Genomic DNA, 18279 nt, shown 5'->3' with positions numbered 1-18279 from the left:
TTAATCTAGCATTGTAGTTATGAATCTTTCAAGGCAACAAAATATCAACCACCTTATTCTTGCCTTAGATGAGATAAGGGGGAGATTTAGAATATGTATAATGTATATATTATGTTTTATTCTATGTGCATCGGGGACCATAAATGAAACGTCCCTTACTTTTAACTTTAAAATTTAAATAAATATTAGGAAATTTTTTTTTATAAAAATTTTCTTCTAACTTCAAAACCATCCAACAAAAAACTAATATTTAAAAATCTTTGATGCATAAAATCCATAAATCGTCAACCACAAAATCGTACGTCAATTTTTAAAACAATCCAAAACTAAACTTCAAAATAAAACATAAAATTTTTAAATCATAATACTCATAATATTTACTTTAAAACTTTAAATACTAAGTTATGCAGAAAAATAAAAGTCCCTCGAGATTGTAATGTCGGACCCTATATACTCAAGCGTCAGCGTCTCTCTCAAAATCATCATCGGCTGCGACCATCCAAACCTATTGAGTCCAATAACTCAGTACGTTCTAACCATATGTAATAAATAATACATATACATGTACATGCAGCTTTAAAAATAAATCTTTTATAAAATAAACTGGCGTAAAAACTCGTAATCATACATCATATCATAAATCATTAAATTATAAAACTTTTCATCATCGTATATCATTTTAAGTGAAGTTTAATCATTGAAAGTGACTATCATATATCATATCATCATGGTTGATCGATCAGTCTAGCTATACCAAGTACCTGGGGACGGGACGTCAGCAATTGTCGTCATTGGGCCGTGGTCAAATATGAAAATACGATCGTCGAACTCTCTCTGGGTCTTTTCCCGTAAAGAGGCTCCCTCTAGGTCTTTTCCCTCACGATATCACCATTAAAGCTTCGGTGTCACAGTCAATTCACAGCATTCAAAATATTTTTCCTTTCTTTTTATTTATAAAATATCATGTCATTTAAAAATAGCATTTAACAGAAAAAATCGTACAGTCTTTGCAGATATCATAAAAATATCATATTTTCATCATAAAAATTTAAAATATCAATTAGCATGTATTATGATTCTTCGGGACACTGCCAGACTTTTCGAACTAACCGGGACGTAACATGAACATTTTGTCCATGGACATCAAACTTCTCAATTTTGACTTTTTCTTATTTTTCTTGACTTGAGCTTTTCCCATAGCATCATACAATCTTAAATTTGATTTCTAATATTTTTCTTAAACGTAAACCCAAGCCTTTCGATTTATCGACTTAATAGCTAAACCGTAAAGTATTTTAAACTCGAATTAATTCCAAACTTAATATTTCATCCCAAATTTTAAACATAAGCTTTTCATCACTAAACTACCTCCGTGAGCCATGAACCAACCCTTGTGAGCCACGGTTCGAGCCTGTTTTCCTTCCCAAGCCATAACCAAACCCTAACCTTCCTAAGCCACGTTTTCCCCAAAAACCCAAGCCACCCTCGAGCCCTCTTGGACCCGACCTCGACCAGACCCCCTAGCCTACTGTCCTGAACCATAATTAAACCAGTCTAGCCACCCAAACCAGCCGTGCGCCTAGCCCCTGCAGCCAATCCGTCACCAGCCCTCGTTTTTCTTTTCCTAGGGCTTGCGGATTTCACCAACTCATCTACCACTGAGCCCAGTCACCTAGAAACCCATCTAGGACCCTACTAGACCCCTTCTGACCAGCCTCGAGCCACTACGTACACCCATGCACCCAGGCCGAGCCGCGCTCGCCTCTTTATCCTTAAACTTACGGTTTTGCCCCCTCTAAGGTGCAGCCGTGTCCAGCCGCCCTAGGACCCTTCCTAGCCCATCGACACAGGCCCCGCCGAGCCCTGCCCAAGCCCTGGTCGAGCCCAGGTGCGCTGCCCCTCCTAGCCGAGCCATCATGTCCCCAAACTCAATGGTTAACCATAGAAGACCCTAGGTTCGACTTCCCTTAGCCTTGCACGTTTCCAGCCTATGTTCCTCCGTTAAACGACTCTTTTTACGACCCATATACGTCTCTTATTGGCAACATGTCCCTTACGTTTAACACAATTCGTATATGCATAGAAACGTCGAAATTTTGAAAAGTATACGTCTAAACGTAAAATAATTTGAACTTAAACGTTTTTCATGCTAGAAAACATAAATCATGCATAATATTATTTGAATGATGCAAAAAGAAAGTTTAGAAATGTGCCTTTGTGTTTAGAATGCTCGAATATTCAATCGTCGACGTCGGTTGCGAAAAGGAACGAACGGGCGACGAACCTTGGAATTCTTGCTTTGAGTTTTTTGAAAATTTTGTGTGTGTGGTGTGTGAAATTTTCGGCCAAGGTGAGAATTTAGAAGTCTAGGATTTGATTTTATAATTTAGTGTTTTAGTTGATAAAAGAGTCTAGAGTTTAGAGTTTTTAAGACTCTAGCTTTGAAAATAATTAGGTCCATTAGTCCTAGGTAAATTAGGCCCAATAAAGCCCATTTAATTATAAAATAAAAGTTTACAAAAATCACTTTCAAAATAATAAATTTAGGGTCCATAAAAGTCTTTTGTTTGACTAAAATCGACCTCCTGAATAAAATAAGGTTCGACTCGACAAATAACTTAGACTCCAGCATTTTTAGAAAATTGTTATCCTATTAAATCATTTTATCGAGCCTTAAAAATATTTTCATCTTAGTCGTCCCCGATCTACTTTCCACAACCTAATATCAAATATGCGGACAAAAATCTTAATTTCATGAAATCATACAATTTAATCATAAAATATATATCATTTAAGCATTTAAAATCAATTAAATAAAATAAATAAGCAATTTAAATAATTTGCATGTATGCGATTTACGTGGACTGATATTTGGACGTTACAATAACTTTATATAATCTTAGCAGACGATCCATCATAGATTACTTAATTAAGCTGAGTTTTACACATAAGGTAGACCATACCAATTTATTTAAGACAAAAACTTATGTGAGACGGTCTCACGGGTCGTATTTTATGAGACAGATCTCTTATTTGGGTCATCCATTAAAAAATATTACTTTTTATACTAAGAGTATTACTTTTTATTGTTAATATCTATAGGATTTATCCATCTCACAGATAAAGATTCGTGAGACCGTCACAAGAGATCAACTCTTTATTTAATAATTTGAAAACACACAATTAATTAGAACACCTTATTATATTCTTTATTAGATAACTTGTACATATACAATTAATTAAATTACATTAGCTTTCAAAATAGTTCCAACATTGTTTACTTTGTACACAAGATTATTAAAACTTGAGTAGCTCATGCTAATCGAGTCTCAATAATACAAAAATTAAAAACTATGCACATAGATCGAACTGCTGAAGTACTTGTATAGCAAAACAGAAGATCTGCGGTGTTCATCTTTTCTCGAGCTCTAGCTTACTCGACTCTGGATCCGACGACCGATGTTCGATGGCTCCACTTTTGTCCATTGTTGATCGTTGCTTTCTCCTTTTACACAACAAGAATCCAATAATGAACACAACACCAAGTATAAATCTTAGTCCCAGTAGTGATGCTGTATGATTTAAACATCAAAACAGAACAAGTTAGCACATGTTGGGTACTGCACGCGTACTAAAATCTTCGACATGTTTTATCTGAATGGTTTATATCTTCTTACCAATACCGACACCCACGACGAATATCAAAGCTGTGAAAGGAAAGAGGATGTAAGATCAGATGATGATGTACAGAAAAAGAAAAAATAGAGAATCAAGAAATGTTAGGAAATGTACCTCCATAGTATTCCAGTTTGCCTGCATTACATAAGTAAAAGAAATGTTAGTTTTCGAACATTTTAAACTTGAAACCAGCCTTGAATGTGAACTTTATATATAATGACAAAATAAGTATTCCCCACTTGATCTTTCTTGCTCCTGATATTCATTTTTGTTCAAAGATTTGTTTAAGAATCAAACACTCAGATATTCATTTTTGTTCAAAGATTTGTTTAAGAATCAAACACTCAGAGCAAATAGGAGGTGCCTATTGTGGACTTTAGATTGAAAATATCATATATATATGTATGGTTAAGTAATTACGACAAGAAAATCAAGCTTACATCCAAAAGTGCGCTCGGAAAATGGTGTATCCTCGTAACAATAATGGCGGCAACGAATCTTGTTGTCCTCCAGCGAGCATCTTCCATCACTCCTGTCGCACTCTCCACAATATGCACGAAACCAAATAAGCTCCATTCCATACGCCATCGAATCATGGATAATCGTATAATTTCTATTGTCAATCAAAGTATCCGATGAAACCAGAGTTCTCCTGTCCTCCCTGCAAAACTCCGTCGTTTCCGAATCCATAGTCCATCCAACAACTAAATAACTGTAAACCCTCGAAGAATTTGAGAAAGCAGTTGGGTTCCCACAGACGGGATCCTCCACGTACAACCGATTACTCACGGGTTTCAGACAGTTGACAAATAGTATGTCCGTGTTAGAAAAACCGGCGGACAGGTAACGTGTCTCTAGAGCATTCGAAGAATAAGCTGGACACGAAGAGTAGTTTTTCTCAACAATACCGAGATCCGATACGCGGATGGAGAAGTTATTGTAGGAGATTGATCGGACGACGTATTTTGCAGAATCTGATTGAAGAATGGTTCGATTTTGGAGGCACTGGAGCTTGAAAATGGGGTCTGGGTGGCCACAGTTTGGGGGATCGGTGGCCAACCGGAACGGGTAGCTTATGCTGATTTCGCCGCAAGAAGAGCTGACACATGACGATGAATTATGGGATCTGATTCCAGCAGGGAACCACAATAGGATTAAGATTGTTAGAATAAAAAACATGGGCTTCCCTTTTGACATCCTGAAAGATTTTCTAGTACGAAAGTGAAGAAATTTATGGAACTGACAGTTTCTTGGATGGTTTATTGAATGATTCGCGAAGTTCTCATTTATACCCAGAAAGGGCTTAATCAAGAATTGAGAGCAACATTTGGAAGAAATATGGAATTTGAGTGATTCAAATTTCAAAGGGACAACTTGTTCTGATCCATTTGGTCCAACTTGGTTTGCCCAAGTGGGTGTGGGTGTGAGTGGGGTGGTCCCTATTAATGGTGAGTATTCGGTTAATTCGGTTACCGACCGAACCGAATTAGCAATAACCTAACCGAACCGAACCGAACCGAAATATTTAGCTATAACCGAATCGACCGAATTATTTTTCATAACCGATGAAAACCGAACCGAATTAAAATCGGTTAATTAGTTTTTAAAAAAATTTGTGATTTAATTGTAATTATATATGTAATTTTTTTTAAACACTACCGTCGACACAAATGGATAAAAACATGAAATCACACACATCACAAATTAAATAAGAATAAGAATAACAAATTAAATTTTAAAATTAAAAATTTGAATATATATATATATATATATTGATAAATAATAAAAATTTATTAAATAATATTATTTAATAAATCGGTTAATTCGGTTAACCGATTTCAAAATTTTGAAAACCGTAACCGAACCGAATTAACCGATATTACCAATATTTTTTAAACTTAAAAACCGAATTTTCGAAATAACCGAACCGAATTTCCGAATTGGCTCGGTTCGATCGGTTAATTTGGTTTAACCGAAATATTGCTCACCCCTAGTCCCTATTATTAGGGAGAAGGAGAAGAGATAAATATGAAGAGGAAAGAAAGTCAGAATATTTTCTTTTAGAAAAAAGATAATACCGTATTCATCACTAGAAATATGAAAGAAATGGAGAAAAATATAATCTAATAATCTAATAAAATTTAAATCCATAATAAAGTAACAAAACTTTTTTCCATAGACTAGACAATCTCTATATTTGATAATAATATATAAAAGCAACAAGAAAATTTAAGAACTTTTCACAGTTCATCATGGGCTACGTCTTCCTCCTCTGCCGCGCCGCCACCGGACCGCTGATAAACGGCGGTGATGATTGGATTGCAGACGGACTCCACCTCTTTCAGCTTCTCGTCGTAATCCTCCTTCTCTGCGTCCTGACTGTCGTCCATCCACTGGAGGGCCTCCTTTGTTACGGCCTCGATTTTCTCCTTCTCGTCGGGATCTAATTTGTCCGCCAGTTTGTCCTTGTCGTCTATCTGATTCCTCATGTTGTACAGGTACGACTCCAGGCCGTTCCGGGCGTCGATTCTCTCTTTGACCTTCCTGTCTTCCTCCGCGAACTCCTCCGCCTCCTTCACCAGACGCTCGATCTCTTCTTCAGACATACGTCCCTTGTCATTGGTGATTGTGATCTTTGCGGAACGCCCGGCGGCCATATCTTCGGCTTTGACATTTAGAATGCCACTGACATCTATCGCGAATGTCACTTTAATCTGAGGAGTTCCTCTATCGAAACCAAACAAAAAAATAATAATCAATGTTTCATAATTAACATATTTCCCATCGATCGGCTTTTAATACAAACCTTGGGGCAGGAGCTAGTCCGGTGAGATCAAAACTTCCAAGTAATTTACAGTCCTTAGTCATACTTCTTTCACCCTCAAAGACCTGTATGTATATCAAACAAGAACGAAAACGTCATCGTTATGCAGCAACCTTCTTAAGATAGATAGATAGATAGATAGATTTTCAAGAATTACGTACGTACCTGAATGGAGACGGTGGTCTGTTTGTCCTGGTACGTGGTGAAAACCTGAGATCTCTCGGTTGGGATGCGAGTGTTTCTTGGAATCAATTTGGACATCACTCCTCCGACAGTTTCGATGCCGAGTGTAAGCGGAGCCACATCCAAAAGAAGAACATCTGAGTTAGCAAAAATTAATTAGTGATCCCATGCATCCACACAACCGATTGATTCTAAATATCAAGAAAGTCATTACGTACCTTTGGTCTTTTCACCTCCCTCTCCACTGATGATTCCTCCTTGAACAGCGGCACCAAATGCAACCGCCTCGTCTGGGTTCACGCCCTTATTTGGTTCCTTCCCGTCGAAGTATTCTTTCAAAAGCTGCTGAATCTTTGGAATCCTGGTGCTACCACCCACGAGAACGATTTCATCAATCTGGTTCTTTCCCAAACCAGCATCCGCCAGGGCCTTCTTAACAGGGCCCATGGTCTTTTTGAACAAATCGTTGTTCAATTCCTCGAAACGAGCTCTCGTAAGTGGTTCGGAGAAATCCATGCCATCAAAGAGGGACTCGATCTCTACACGAACTTGGTGCTGATTGCTCAAAGCCCTCTTAGCACGCTCACTTTCTCTCCTCAACTTTCCCATTGCTCTGTTATCCTTACTAATGTCCTTCCCATGCTTCTTTTTTATCAACTTAACGAAGTACTCCATAATCCTGTGATCAAAATCCTCTCCTGGAATAATGAACACGGCCAGGGTTGATACATGAAAAACAAAGATGGTGGTACAATTATTAAACGAAAACAACAGAGCGATGAAGAGATCGAATAATCGCAATCAGTAGTACTCTTACCTCCCAAATGAGTATCTCCATTAGTTGAAAGCACCTCAAAAACACCATTATCAATAGTCAAGATGCTAACATCGAATGTTCCGCCACCGAGGTCAAAAACAAGAACGTTCTTTTCTTCGCCTTTCTTGTCCAAACCATATGCCATTGCTGCAGCTGTTGGTTCATTGATTATCCTTACAACATTCAATCCAGCAATCGTTCCGGCGTCTTTAGTGGCCTGTCTCTGAGCATCATTAAAGTAAGCTGCACAAGGCAGAAGAATTTCAATAAAAACACAATGATAGCTATATATATATCCATCTAATATCAAAATAAGACAGCTTCACAGTTTACGTACCAGGAACGGTGATAACAGCATCCTTAATTTCCTTGCCAAGATAGGCTTCGGCTGTCTCCTTCATCTTTGTCAAAACCATGGCACTGATCTCCTCAGGACTGAACACCTTGTTCTCACCATTTTTGACAACCTGTACGTAAGGTTTTCCATCCCTGTTGACAATCTTGTAAGGAACAAGTTTCATATCGCTCTGAACTTCTTTGTCGTCAAACCTATCAAGATTCAACAAGGGGTTGTATATAATGATCAGTCACAATAATATTTAGCTCATCATGATTAGAAATCATCAAAAAAAAAAAAAAAGAAACAAGATATTACTTTCTTCCAATAAGCCTCTTGACATCAAAGATAGTCCTCTCAGGATTACTGGGTGCCTGATTCTTCGCTGCTTCTCCAATCAACCTTTCGTTATCGGTGAAGCCAACCCATGAAGGGGTGATGCGGTTACCTAGGTCGTTCGCTATAATCTCAAAATGTCCATTCTTGTAAACACCAACACACGAATAAGTCGTACCAAGATCTATGCCGATAACCGTTCCCACTTTGGGAGTAACGTCCTCGTTTGCTACGGTGAATGCAAATAAACTTCCTGCTAATTAGAGCAATAAAAAACAATTTCATTCAATATCGTCATCGTTCCACAACACATGCACGTCTCATGAACAGAAAAGCGTAGAAAAATCAATAACACCAGTTCGAAACTCTCTATATATCAAAATACATAAGAAAAGCTCACCGAGTAAAGCGATCACGAAGAAAAATGCAGAAGCGTGTCTCCTCAACTCACAAGCCATCCCCGAACAACTTGGCAAGAATCAATGGTAACTAAAGTCCGATTCTGCTTTCTGCGTGGGAGAGTTGTTGATATAGAGTGGAATCCTAATGCTTTGCTTTTCTTTTAAAGAAGAAGAAGAAGAAACCTAATGATATTCCAAGTTCATGAGGGAAGGTGCATGGCAAGTATATATAGGAAACGGGGGTGCAGTTAGGATGACGTGGACCAATCATATCGCTAGTATGACATGTTTAAGCCTAATTTAATCGGAAATAACGTATTGAGTTATTGTCAATTGTATTGACGTGGACCAATCATAGGGTTTCTTTCAAATATTATTACGCAATATTTTAATATAAATATAGTAATTTTCATATTTTAAAATACTGTTTTTCAATAATATTTGACACCACCTAAATCTATTTTAGGATACTTTTTAAGCATACAAATAAAAATAAAACTGGTCAATCAACAGGTTTCCACGGGCCAAAATCTCTTTTTTACGTAATATCCAAACGTCTTTTTAGAGAAAATTAATTAAATATATTATATTAAATATCGGAATTTTTAATCTTCTAAAAAGTAAATTTACACAATAAATTTATTTCAATTCTCTTAATTTAATCTCTAACCGCATATGAATGAATGCGAGATGGTAATATACCCTTCATCAGATATCAAAATTGCATTACTCAAAATATTTGTGTGGGTTCGTTATCTTAATGACAATTTATTAACATGTAATCATGAATAATCAATAAACAACGCAAAAGTGGTTTAAAATTTGTATCTGAGCCTATAAAAATTTCAACATAACTTTCTCGTAAATATGACATATCATAAAATCAAATACTCAAAATAAACAACTTACGTCTTCAATAAACACAACAACATAAACAACGGTCGGTCAGGTACAATTATGACATATACAAACTAAAAATACCATAGGCCCGACAAGGCTCGATAACAACATAATACAATCCTCCAAATATAAACATAGTATCTAAGAGACGACAACACTACGCAGTACTGAAATACAACTGAGCACACTCTCAAGGAGCTATGATACTTCTTGAAGCTTCCTCTTGAGCATCAGAGGTTGAACCACTTGTAGTACATGCCATGTCCACACACAAAAGACATGACAACCCCCTCTCGCGGGTCAAAAACCTCAGTACGAGATATTAAGAAACCACGATATATGACATAGAAATGCAATGATATCATATAAATGCAATGCATTAAGAAGAGCAAGATATCGAGATATCACGAGTTAAATGATCGAAATCAAGAATCATACATAATATAATCGAGCTGGTCCATGACTCAACGGATTGTGTCTGGGATATGGCCCAACCTCAAAGTCACTAACTACCTAAACCGGACCGAATCAAGGTAGTCAAACATCTTCATGACACAAGATCATATCATATATATCGTGGATCTCAACCGAAATATAATTGGATTTCAATAACATAAATCCTCAATATGATATGTTCAGTGATATTGAACTGTCTAACTAAAATAAAAATGTGTGTGAAAAAAAAATCTTTTATTTATTTGACACATCAATTACCAGCTGATAAATACAACTTATAATATAATACTACATAAATCAACAAATATCGAAATAAATCATACATATGATCATCAAATGTCTCTGTCACACGTTGTGAAAATAATTGATCTCTACATACCTCAAACAATTTATCAGTAATTTAAATCCTCGAGAAAATCCTAGAAATGTCAACTTTAAAATACCCCCTGAATATAATTTAAATGATCTTATTATCTTATAAAAATTCCACGACCATTTAAATTCAATTGAATTCCAACTTTAATTATTTAACAAATTTTAAATTCCTAAATTTTTAATATTCGGTCAAAAAGATTAAAATCATTCATTTCTATTTTATTCTCGAAAATATTTTTTTTATTTTTAAATGAAGCTAAACTAATATTCAAGCAATTAATTTCTTAATTTTCCAAAATTTGAATTTTATACAAAAAAATGACAATATTCAAATTTAATTATTTTATTAGCTCGAATTATTGTCATAAATTGTAATAATTATTGAACTCTCGTAATTTTTTAAAGTATCGAATAATTAATTCAACGATAAATTGTTGTTTCGTCGGGTTATACCTCCAAATCGATCAAATTTCGGAACCTACAAGAATAATCTAATAATTTATCAATATCAATGCGATATTTTGACTAAAATCGAATTAATTCTGAAAGATTAAATTCTACCCTTAACAAGACTTGAAATCGAGCATAAATACTAAGCTCGTCAGCAACAGGCGGCGAACTCGCGGAGAAGATTACCGGAATCACACAAAAAAAGGGTCGGCCGAATCTCGAGCTTTCTGTGAAATTTTGGTATCAAAACAAAGCTTACAACATAGTGAACAAAAACCCCTCAATCAATTTTGGGTTTTGAGCTGTGGAGGGCACCGATTTTGGAGGTAAAAGTGCGGCGATTTTGGAGGTAAAAATGCGGCGGTTTTGACATGATCGCCATAAAAGTGGGCAAAATCGATATCAATGGATAGCTTTAGTCGAGAGCTTTCCAACCATGTATTTACTTAAATTTTTCGATGACCAACGATAAAGATACGACCGACTGAAGATTGGCCAAGGGTTTGAAGCTTTTGAACATGGAGAGATGAGATTCAAATGGAATAAAGAAGCACAAAAATTTTTGTGAGATGGTCTCACATATCTTTATCCATAAGATAAATATCTTATTTGAGTTATCAATGAAAAATATTATTTTTAATTCCAAAAGTATGAATTATTATCATAAATATGAACAAAGTTGACTCGTCTGAGATATCTAAAGATGAGTATTAGAATCAAATTTCTAGCACTCTCATTCCTTTACAACTGAAATAAATTAATTTGACTACGTAAAAGAGCAAATAAATATAAATAAAATAAACATTCAAATAATTATTTTGTAGTAATTAATACGTTATATTATATTCCAATATTAAAACATGTGAATGTATTAAACATATAGAATTAAAAGTCTTGTATGTATTTTACCCTCATCAAATCAAGCGTCACTCCAACCACAACAAAATCACTTGAACTTCAACACAGCATAACTATCGTGGATACAATATATCTATGAAGAATTGCCTCTCATTCTCCTGGTTTTTGTTGAATATTACTCAGTTCTACAAGCAACGGTTCTTAGAACTCAACAAGACCGATCATTTTCAGTGAAAACTTGTTCCATAAAATGGAGAATATAACATACATATCTTGAATGTGGGAGGAGAACTGACTTACGGGTTCGAATTCTACATTGTATCTATGTACAAGTAGTCATTAGTAGAATTCAAAAAGAAAACAAACTTGACATCCATATTCCAAGTGACACTATGCTGATTGTAGCTAGAGCTTGAACCCATTCAAACACAAAATCCTGTTGTTGTTCGGGTAAGTTCTGCCAATCCGTTCGTCTGTTCAAATACGCAGTTCCGAGAACAAACACTTAGCAAGGGAAAAGAAGACAATAAAATCACCAGAAACAAATGAAAACTAAGTCCTATTACATACCCCATATCAGCAATGATAATGCTCACATTATCTTGCGAGTATCGGTTCTGCAAAACATATTTTATTTCATGTTCTAGTGATAATTTGATCTTTATACACTGAAAATTATTAAGGTTTGGGGGAACGTTACCAAAGCCAACTGGGCTAAAGCTTCAGAAGCCATCTGCTCGGAAAAGAAAAAGAAAAGGAAACAGGTTAAGTTTTTTTTTTAAAAAATTCAGAACCATAAAAAATTTTAAGCCATGGCAGTATGAACTTAGATTACCTGCACATCTCCATGCTGGCGAAGATGCTTTCTAACAAAGTCAACAGCTTCCGAACTAAAATAATCAAAAATTATTCACAATACTTTACTGTTCTAAGCTGTAGAATGTAAGTATATATCTGACCTCTTAATGTAATCCCACAAGCCATCAGATGCTAATAATATAAATTCGGCATCTGGTCCTAGAAATACTTGAGAAACATCGGGTGATGCAGTGACTAAGTCTCCATTGAATCGTATCCTGAAAAGTTATCACGTGACATACTAACACTGTTATCTGCTGAAATGGATCATCCTAGATTGGCATTTATTATCAAAACTTGGAATTTTACAAGTGATTTATCTATATGTACCGAGAAACGAACTTTTCAGTCCACCGGCCTTCCTCAACTCCCTTCTCAAGCATCCTTTCATTAAGAGAAAACAATGTGAACAAACGAAATGGCAGTCACTTGAGAAGGAAAATTGAAAATCCTTACTCGTGTTTCTTGTTCTTAAAGCGCATGTCACCAAAAGCACGGGAGACAGATATTTCTCCACAAATTCTTCCATTTACAATCTGCAGACATCTTTCTAATTCAACACCATCAACATATACAAATTATTGGTATTAAAATTCGAAGTTCTGTTCTATTTAGGGACAAAAAGACGCACGTTTTTTCATATTTTCTGTTCTGGTAAAAGAAAGTGAGATAATTGCATGAGTGGAAAAAATCATTGTTTTGGAATCAGGGTTGGTATTCACAAGGATGCAAAACTTGTCACAAGAAAGAAAATTCCAGATGACGTTGAAATATGATGAATTTAAAGTGACTAAAAAGGTAAAAAAGAACACACCCATCCACCGGCTTCATTGATTCGTTTGATTTCTTGAAGAGAAATTTTGTTGTTTCCATAAGGCCGATGAGAATTTGTCAAAACTTCAGCCTTCCCGGATTTTGAGAGAACCTAAGACAAGAAAGTTTTCCAAGAATCTACTTAATCAAACAAATTGTGAAGATAGGAGAATTGAAAATGATAAAAACATAAGCTCCTACCACACATGAATCGCCAACATGTGTAATAAACATAACATCTTCCCGGATGAAAATTGCAGTTGCAGTTGCACCAGACTCGATTTCGTCACTGCTCGTCTCAAGCCTTTACAAAAAAAAATCCTTCAATACAATCATGCATCATATAAAAGCAAAATATATATTTAGACATTTGATGACATGTTCTTCTAGCAGAAGGGAATTTAACTTCTTTTTTTTTTTTTGGAAAAGAGAATATAATTTTCTTACCATTTCAAGAGTTCTGCATCAGCATTTTCAAAAGCTTCCGTCAGTGCTTTCTTGATTGCTTTGAAATCCTTTCCATTTAAGAGATGCCCTCCTTGTAATTCTGCAACACATTCTTTGTATAATTCTTCCCTGCAATTAATAAGTCGTGTCGCGCTCTTATTTGCGATTGGAACCAAACAGAGTATCAAGATATTCATTTTATCGGAATGTGATAATCCTTAGTAGTATGAAACAAAATACCACTCCTAGGAACTGGAAAAATAAATTACTGCAAACTCCTTAACCTTAACACCAGATTCTTGAGTTGCAATAATTTCTGACGCTAAAGATCAAGAAAAAAACAAATGGACAAGAAACTACGATCACGAATCTTGTCAAAAGTTTTCATTTTTACCTACAAAAAACATTCATGTTTAACTGGATCCCCGTATAATCTGGTAAGAGCTTAAACCACAGGTGAAAAATAATGACTTAAAACCTCAGTTAATTTTTTTGTTAAAACACAAACCTTTGGTATTTTATCATCAAACTACCATAAAATATATAACATTAAAGGTTCTTTCGTATGTATTACACGAAGAATTTCAAGTATTGGGCAAACCTTAGGAACTTAACAGAAGAGAATCCCGCGTGCCCATCAAAAACAGCCGCATAAGAAAATCCATCAAAACCACCATCAGAATTGATAATCACTACATCGTCTTCCATCTCATCGCGGGCTCCTTTTAACTTCACAGAACCCCACCGAATTTCCGCCACGCTCCCCAAAGAAGACGGCGGCGCGTCTATAGCGATTGCGGAGCAAAACCTTCCTCCTCCTCCTCCTCCACCCTTTACTCTCACATTCTTTTTGGTAGTTATATTACAACCATAATTGCAGCAGATCCTACGTAATAGAAACTTATGCAGCTGGGAACTGCACACAGCCATTTGGTACTGAAAGGGTCGTGTGAAATGATAGTAGGATTTCTTGGTGTGTGTGTTATTGAGCGTATTTTACTTTGATTGGTTAAGGTTGGTTAACGATGATAGGGTGGAGTAACGGCCAGAATAAATGCAACTGATTCAACGGTCTAGATTTAAAGAGCAATTCGAAGCGACGTCGGTTCTGCAAATTGGCCTTCTACAGGTGGATTTGAGAATAATAATTATATATATTAATAAAATATTAAAATTTTAATATAAGTCAAATGTAATTTAACAGATAAAATTTTTGTTTCTTGAACAATAAGTCGTAGGTTCAATTCCTACTTTGTAGGTTATTCATATCTTTTTTTTAAAGAGTGTAACGCATATTTACAGTTTTTTCCTCTTAGTTTGAACGAAGCTATTGGACGAGAATATTTGATTTGAAAATAAGAGATGTTTTAAAAATATGAAATAGATTTGTAGATTATTAAATTAGTCGAAGAGTAACTTATAGAAAAATAGCAATCGCAAGTTCCATTTCATACAAAAATATGGAAAATGAAACACATTTGTAAAAAAGAATTTTAGGATAATTTTTTTTAATATGCTTGTCATTTGAAGGGTTTCATAGATTTTATGCGCTACCTGTTTGCTTTTATTTATCGAAATCTAAAACCCGAGAGCCAACACCGTAACCTAACCTTTCAGACGACGCCGCCGTCGTTGTTGCCGTCGCTTCAACCTTGTTTCAGATTATCATCTTTCTCCAACCTTTTTTTAATCTTTGTTTTTAGTTTATAGCTACATTTCGCGGACATTTGAGCGTCGACGAATAAAAATGGCTTATCTGCAATACGGTAAAAACATTCTCCGGCGGGGATCAAATGAAAGGCTACATCACCCGCTGTTTTACGCTGCTCAAGGCGTTCGATATCGCAAGCTGGAAGTCATCCTGACAACTGTCAGTGCCTCAATTTCATATATTTTTAAAGTTTTTTTTCCCAAATTGTTACAAAAATGGTGCAGATGACTGTATTTTTTGGTGATTTAGACGATTGACAAGCTCGGGAAAGCGGGAGAAACGGTTAAAGTGGCGCCAGGGTATTTCCGGAACCATTTGATGCCAAAGTTATTAGCTGTTCCCAATATTGACAAGTTCGCGCATCTCATTCGTGACCAGCGCAAGGTAGCTCTTTCTCTATTTTGATTGGCACTTTTTAGAGTTCATCAACTTATTGTGCGAGCGGTGTGATTGGAACTGGAATTATTTCTCTGTTTTGGTACGGGTTAATCGAATTTTGAATTGTGCTACGTTTTGAATAAATATCAGTGTGACTCCAAAGATTTTTTATTTTGATTTGTAAAGTGTTGCTATTGATGCATCTTGTATCCGTTGGTAAGGGTGGATCCTACATATTTTTGGAGCACTTGTGTATTTCGGTGGACGTATCTTATATTTTTTAAAAAGATGGCATTTGAAAATTTCGCCTCTTTGCCAATTTCTGCCCTCAGCTATGTTCAATATTGTACAGGAGTATCATATCTTATGAGTGTTGTGGTAGAAATGTTTTTAAATGTGAATCTGAACTTATTTTATTTTCTATAATAAATTCAATGAGTGCTTCATATATAGTAGTCACATGATAGTTAAATTACTCCTCAAAGAAAAGTGTTTATCCCTTTCCACTCAGACCACTCTTTGGCTTTTATGTTCATGAATGCATATGGACGACAAGAGGGAAATTAGTGAAAGAAGAGAATAATGTGGGAAAAAAGACTTCCTCTTCCAAACTCATTCTAAGCAAATATGAATACACTCTTTCTCCCATAAATTTTATGTAAATCCATGTAGGCACTGTATTCTGTTGGTCCCTTACTTCAAGTATTTAATACTTGCAATTGACATGCTATTTTTCTTCTTTTTCCAATAACTGCATGGTCAACATTTTTAAGTAGCTCTCATGCCAGCACTTTATGCATTAAACATGTAACAAAATAGTACTGATCGCTACCTTGTCCATTTCTCTGATCAGATTTACCAGCCTAAGGAAGTCGAAGAGGTTAAAGTAGTTACGAAGACAGAGGAAAACAGCATGAAAGAGTGCCAGGCGGCAGCAAACCGTCTCGCAAATGCAAAACTGGTCAGTGTTTCTTACTTTTTTGGGGTTTGAAATATCAGTATTTCTTACTTGAAGATTTGAGTTTCCCATAAAAATTCTGGAAAGGTGTCTACGCTGACTTAAAAGTTAATGCAGTTTCATCCTTAGAAGTTTATTTCCGCTTTATATAGTTGTCATAATTTGCACTAGTTCTACGTGCAACGGAGCTCTTGTTTCTCACACTGTTTTTTTTTCCTTCAAATTTTCGAATTCATAGGAAGGTGTATTGAATTCTTTAAAATCGTTAATTTGGTTATTTTATTAGCATCAGTCTTCATTTTCTTTCTTGAATTGTGTCTTGGTTAGAATCATGGTTACCTAATATGGGTTGGACGAATCATGTCACTACCAGGAAAGTTGAGAGTTATGTAATTCAGTTGGTTCCCTTTTCTACATTGGACTTTTTTTTCACATATGTTTAAGTTGAAAGTAATCAGCAGTATAGATTTATTGCACTACCCCTTTATGTTCTAGAGTATAAGACGGTTCATCGTAGAAGGGAAGGGCACTGAGGTGCGTGATCCGGTGACTAAAGAAGAAATTTTGGCCGAGGTATTGTTTTGACCTTTCAAACTTGAAACATAAGGTTACCTTTAAGTTTCTGTCAATCTATCCTGGCTACGCCTTTTCATACTGTTACTTGAGGGGGCACTGCTTTTTTGATGTGTTATCGATCTGACTAATTTCTCTGGTAAATTCAGATTGCCAGGCAACTACAAGTGCACATTGAACCGGAAAATTTGCAACTACCCACTCCTTTATCTGCTCTTGGGGAGTATAAGGTGCCTCTTCGGCTACCGAAGTCTATACCTAAGCCAGCCGGAAATGAGTGGATTCTTAATGTCAAGATAAGGAAAGGGTGACGGATGACTGATGTTTTTGGTGTTATTTGGTTTAATGTGGAATGAAAATTGGCCTGATTGGGATTGTTCATTAGTTATGGGATCGGTATGTGAAATTTCAAGAATAAAGTGGCTTATTTTAATCTATCCATCACTGTCATTTACATGCATTTTGTAATTTGGTAATGCATCTATCTCATCGTCTACCTGACATTTTTAATGTTTTGATATTCCATTAAACATGTTAACAACTAATTTCCTATCTTCCGCTACTCTTTGATGGCTAAATTTAATCAGTAAAATTCAATCAGTAAACATTGAATAGATTATTAAATCAATTTGTTATTAATAAGAAATTGGTGCAATGGTGTAGTAGATTTTGATAAATAATTAGTCTATTTGGTGGATTTTGATAAATAATTAGTCTATATTTTTATTAAAAAAAATATATGTTATCGCTTAATATAAATTAGCCTTTACTTGGTTTGTATTTGGTATTTATATGTTGTATTTGTTGAGTTGATTTCAAGGACAAGCATGTTACAGTTGGAGATAAAATTTGAAGCTTGTAATTTGGGAGATTGGTAAAAACTACACTCGAACGACGTTCTCATTCACTGATCTTATGTGGTAGCA

At 35.5% G+C, this 18279-nt stretch overlaps 4 protein-coding genes across 5 annotated transcripts; 1 reads left to right on the top strand and 3 right to left on the bottom strand.

Annotated features, from left to right (window-relative positions):
* Positions 1-3231: 3231 nt before the first annotated feature.
* LOC140982290 (LEAF RUST 10 DISEASE-RESISTANCE LOCUS RECEPTOR-LIKE PROTEIN KINASE-like 1.4) lies at positions 3232-5020 on the bottom strand. Of its 2 annotated transcripts, XM_073448756.1 has the most exons (4): positions 4119-5008; positions 3793-3813; positions 3678-3707; positions 3232-3572 (listed from the first exon to the last, which is right to left on the bottom strand). In XM_073448756.1, exons 1-4 carry the CDS (start codon positions 4873-4875, stop codon positions 3412-3414), a joined length of 969 nt encoding a protein of 322 aa, XP_073304857.1. In that variant the 5' UTR covers positions 4876-5008; the 3' UTR covers positions 3232-3411. The 2 variants fall into 2 exon arrangements, 1 of the variants encoding a protein (XP_073304857.1); XR_012176234.1 differs by lacking the exons at positions 3232-3572; positions 3678-3707; positions 3793-3813 and adding an exon at positions 3833-3976 and having other exon boundaries at positions 4023-5020.
* An 874-nt stretch (positions 5021-5894) lies between these two features.
* Positions 5895-8755, bottom strand: LOC140983417 (luminal-binding protein 5-like). The gene is made up of 8 exons (XM_073450467.1): positions 8576-8755; positions 8158-8431; positions 7840-8051; positions 7503-7745; positions 6904-7383; positions 6668-6822; positions 6485-6567; positions 5895-6405 (listed from the first exon to the last, which is right to left on the bottom strand). Exons 1-8 carry the CDS (start codon positions 8631-8633, stop codon positions 5919-5921), a joined length of 1992 nt encoding a protein of 663 aa, XP_073306568.1. The 5' UTR covers positions 8634-8755; the 3' UTR covers positions 5895-5918.
* A 3084-nt stretch (positions 8756-11839) lies between these two features.
* Positions 11840-14760, bottom strand: LOC140983592 (protein phosphatase 2C 57). The gene is made up of 11 exons (XM_073450685.1): positions 14335-14760; positions 13734-13862; positions 13488-13590; positions 13288-13398; positions 12930-13009; positions 12804-12857; positions 12575-12691; positions 12451-12505; positions 12316-12348; positions 12186-12232; positions 11840-12088 (listed from the first exon to the last, which is right to left on the bottom strand). Exons 1-11 carry the CDS (start codon positions 14661-14663, stop codon positions 11965-11967), a joined length of 1182 nt encoding a protein of 393 aa, XP_073306786.1. The 5' UTR covers positions 14664-14760; the 3' UTR covers positions 11840-11964.
* Positions 14761-15307: 547 nt separating this feature from the next.
* On the top strand, positions 15308-17798 carry LOC140983164 (uncharacterized). Its single transcript, XM_073450091.1, has 5 exons — positions 15308-15603; positions 15694-15828; positions 16676-16783; positions 17276-17353; positions 17503-17798. The coding sequence occupies exons 1-5, from the start codon at positions 15481-15483 to the stop codon at positions 17662-17664; spliced, it is 606 nt and encodes a 201-aa protein (XP_073306192.1). The 5' UTR covers positions 15308-15480; the 3' UTR covers positions 17665-17798.
* The last annotated feature ends 481 nt before the right edge of the window (positions 17799-18279 follow it).

Source organism: Primulina huaijiensis, chromosome 8 (assembly GCF_012295235.1).
Source record: "Primulina huaijiensis isolate GDHJ02 chromosome 8, ASM1229523v2, whole genome shotgun sequence".
Classification (NCBI taxonomy): Eukaryota; Viridiplantae; Streptophyta; class Magnoliopsida; order Lamiales; family Gesneriaceae; genus Primulina; species Primulina huaijiensis.
Note: the sequence above shows the minus strand (reverse complement) of the source record. Positions and strands in the feature narration are given on the sequence as shown.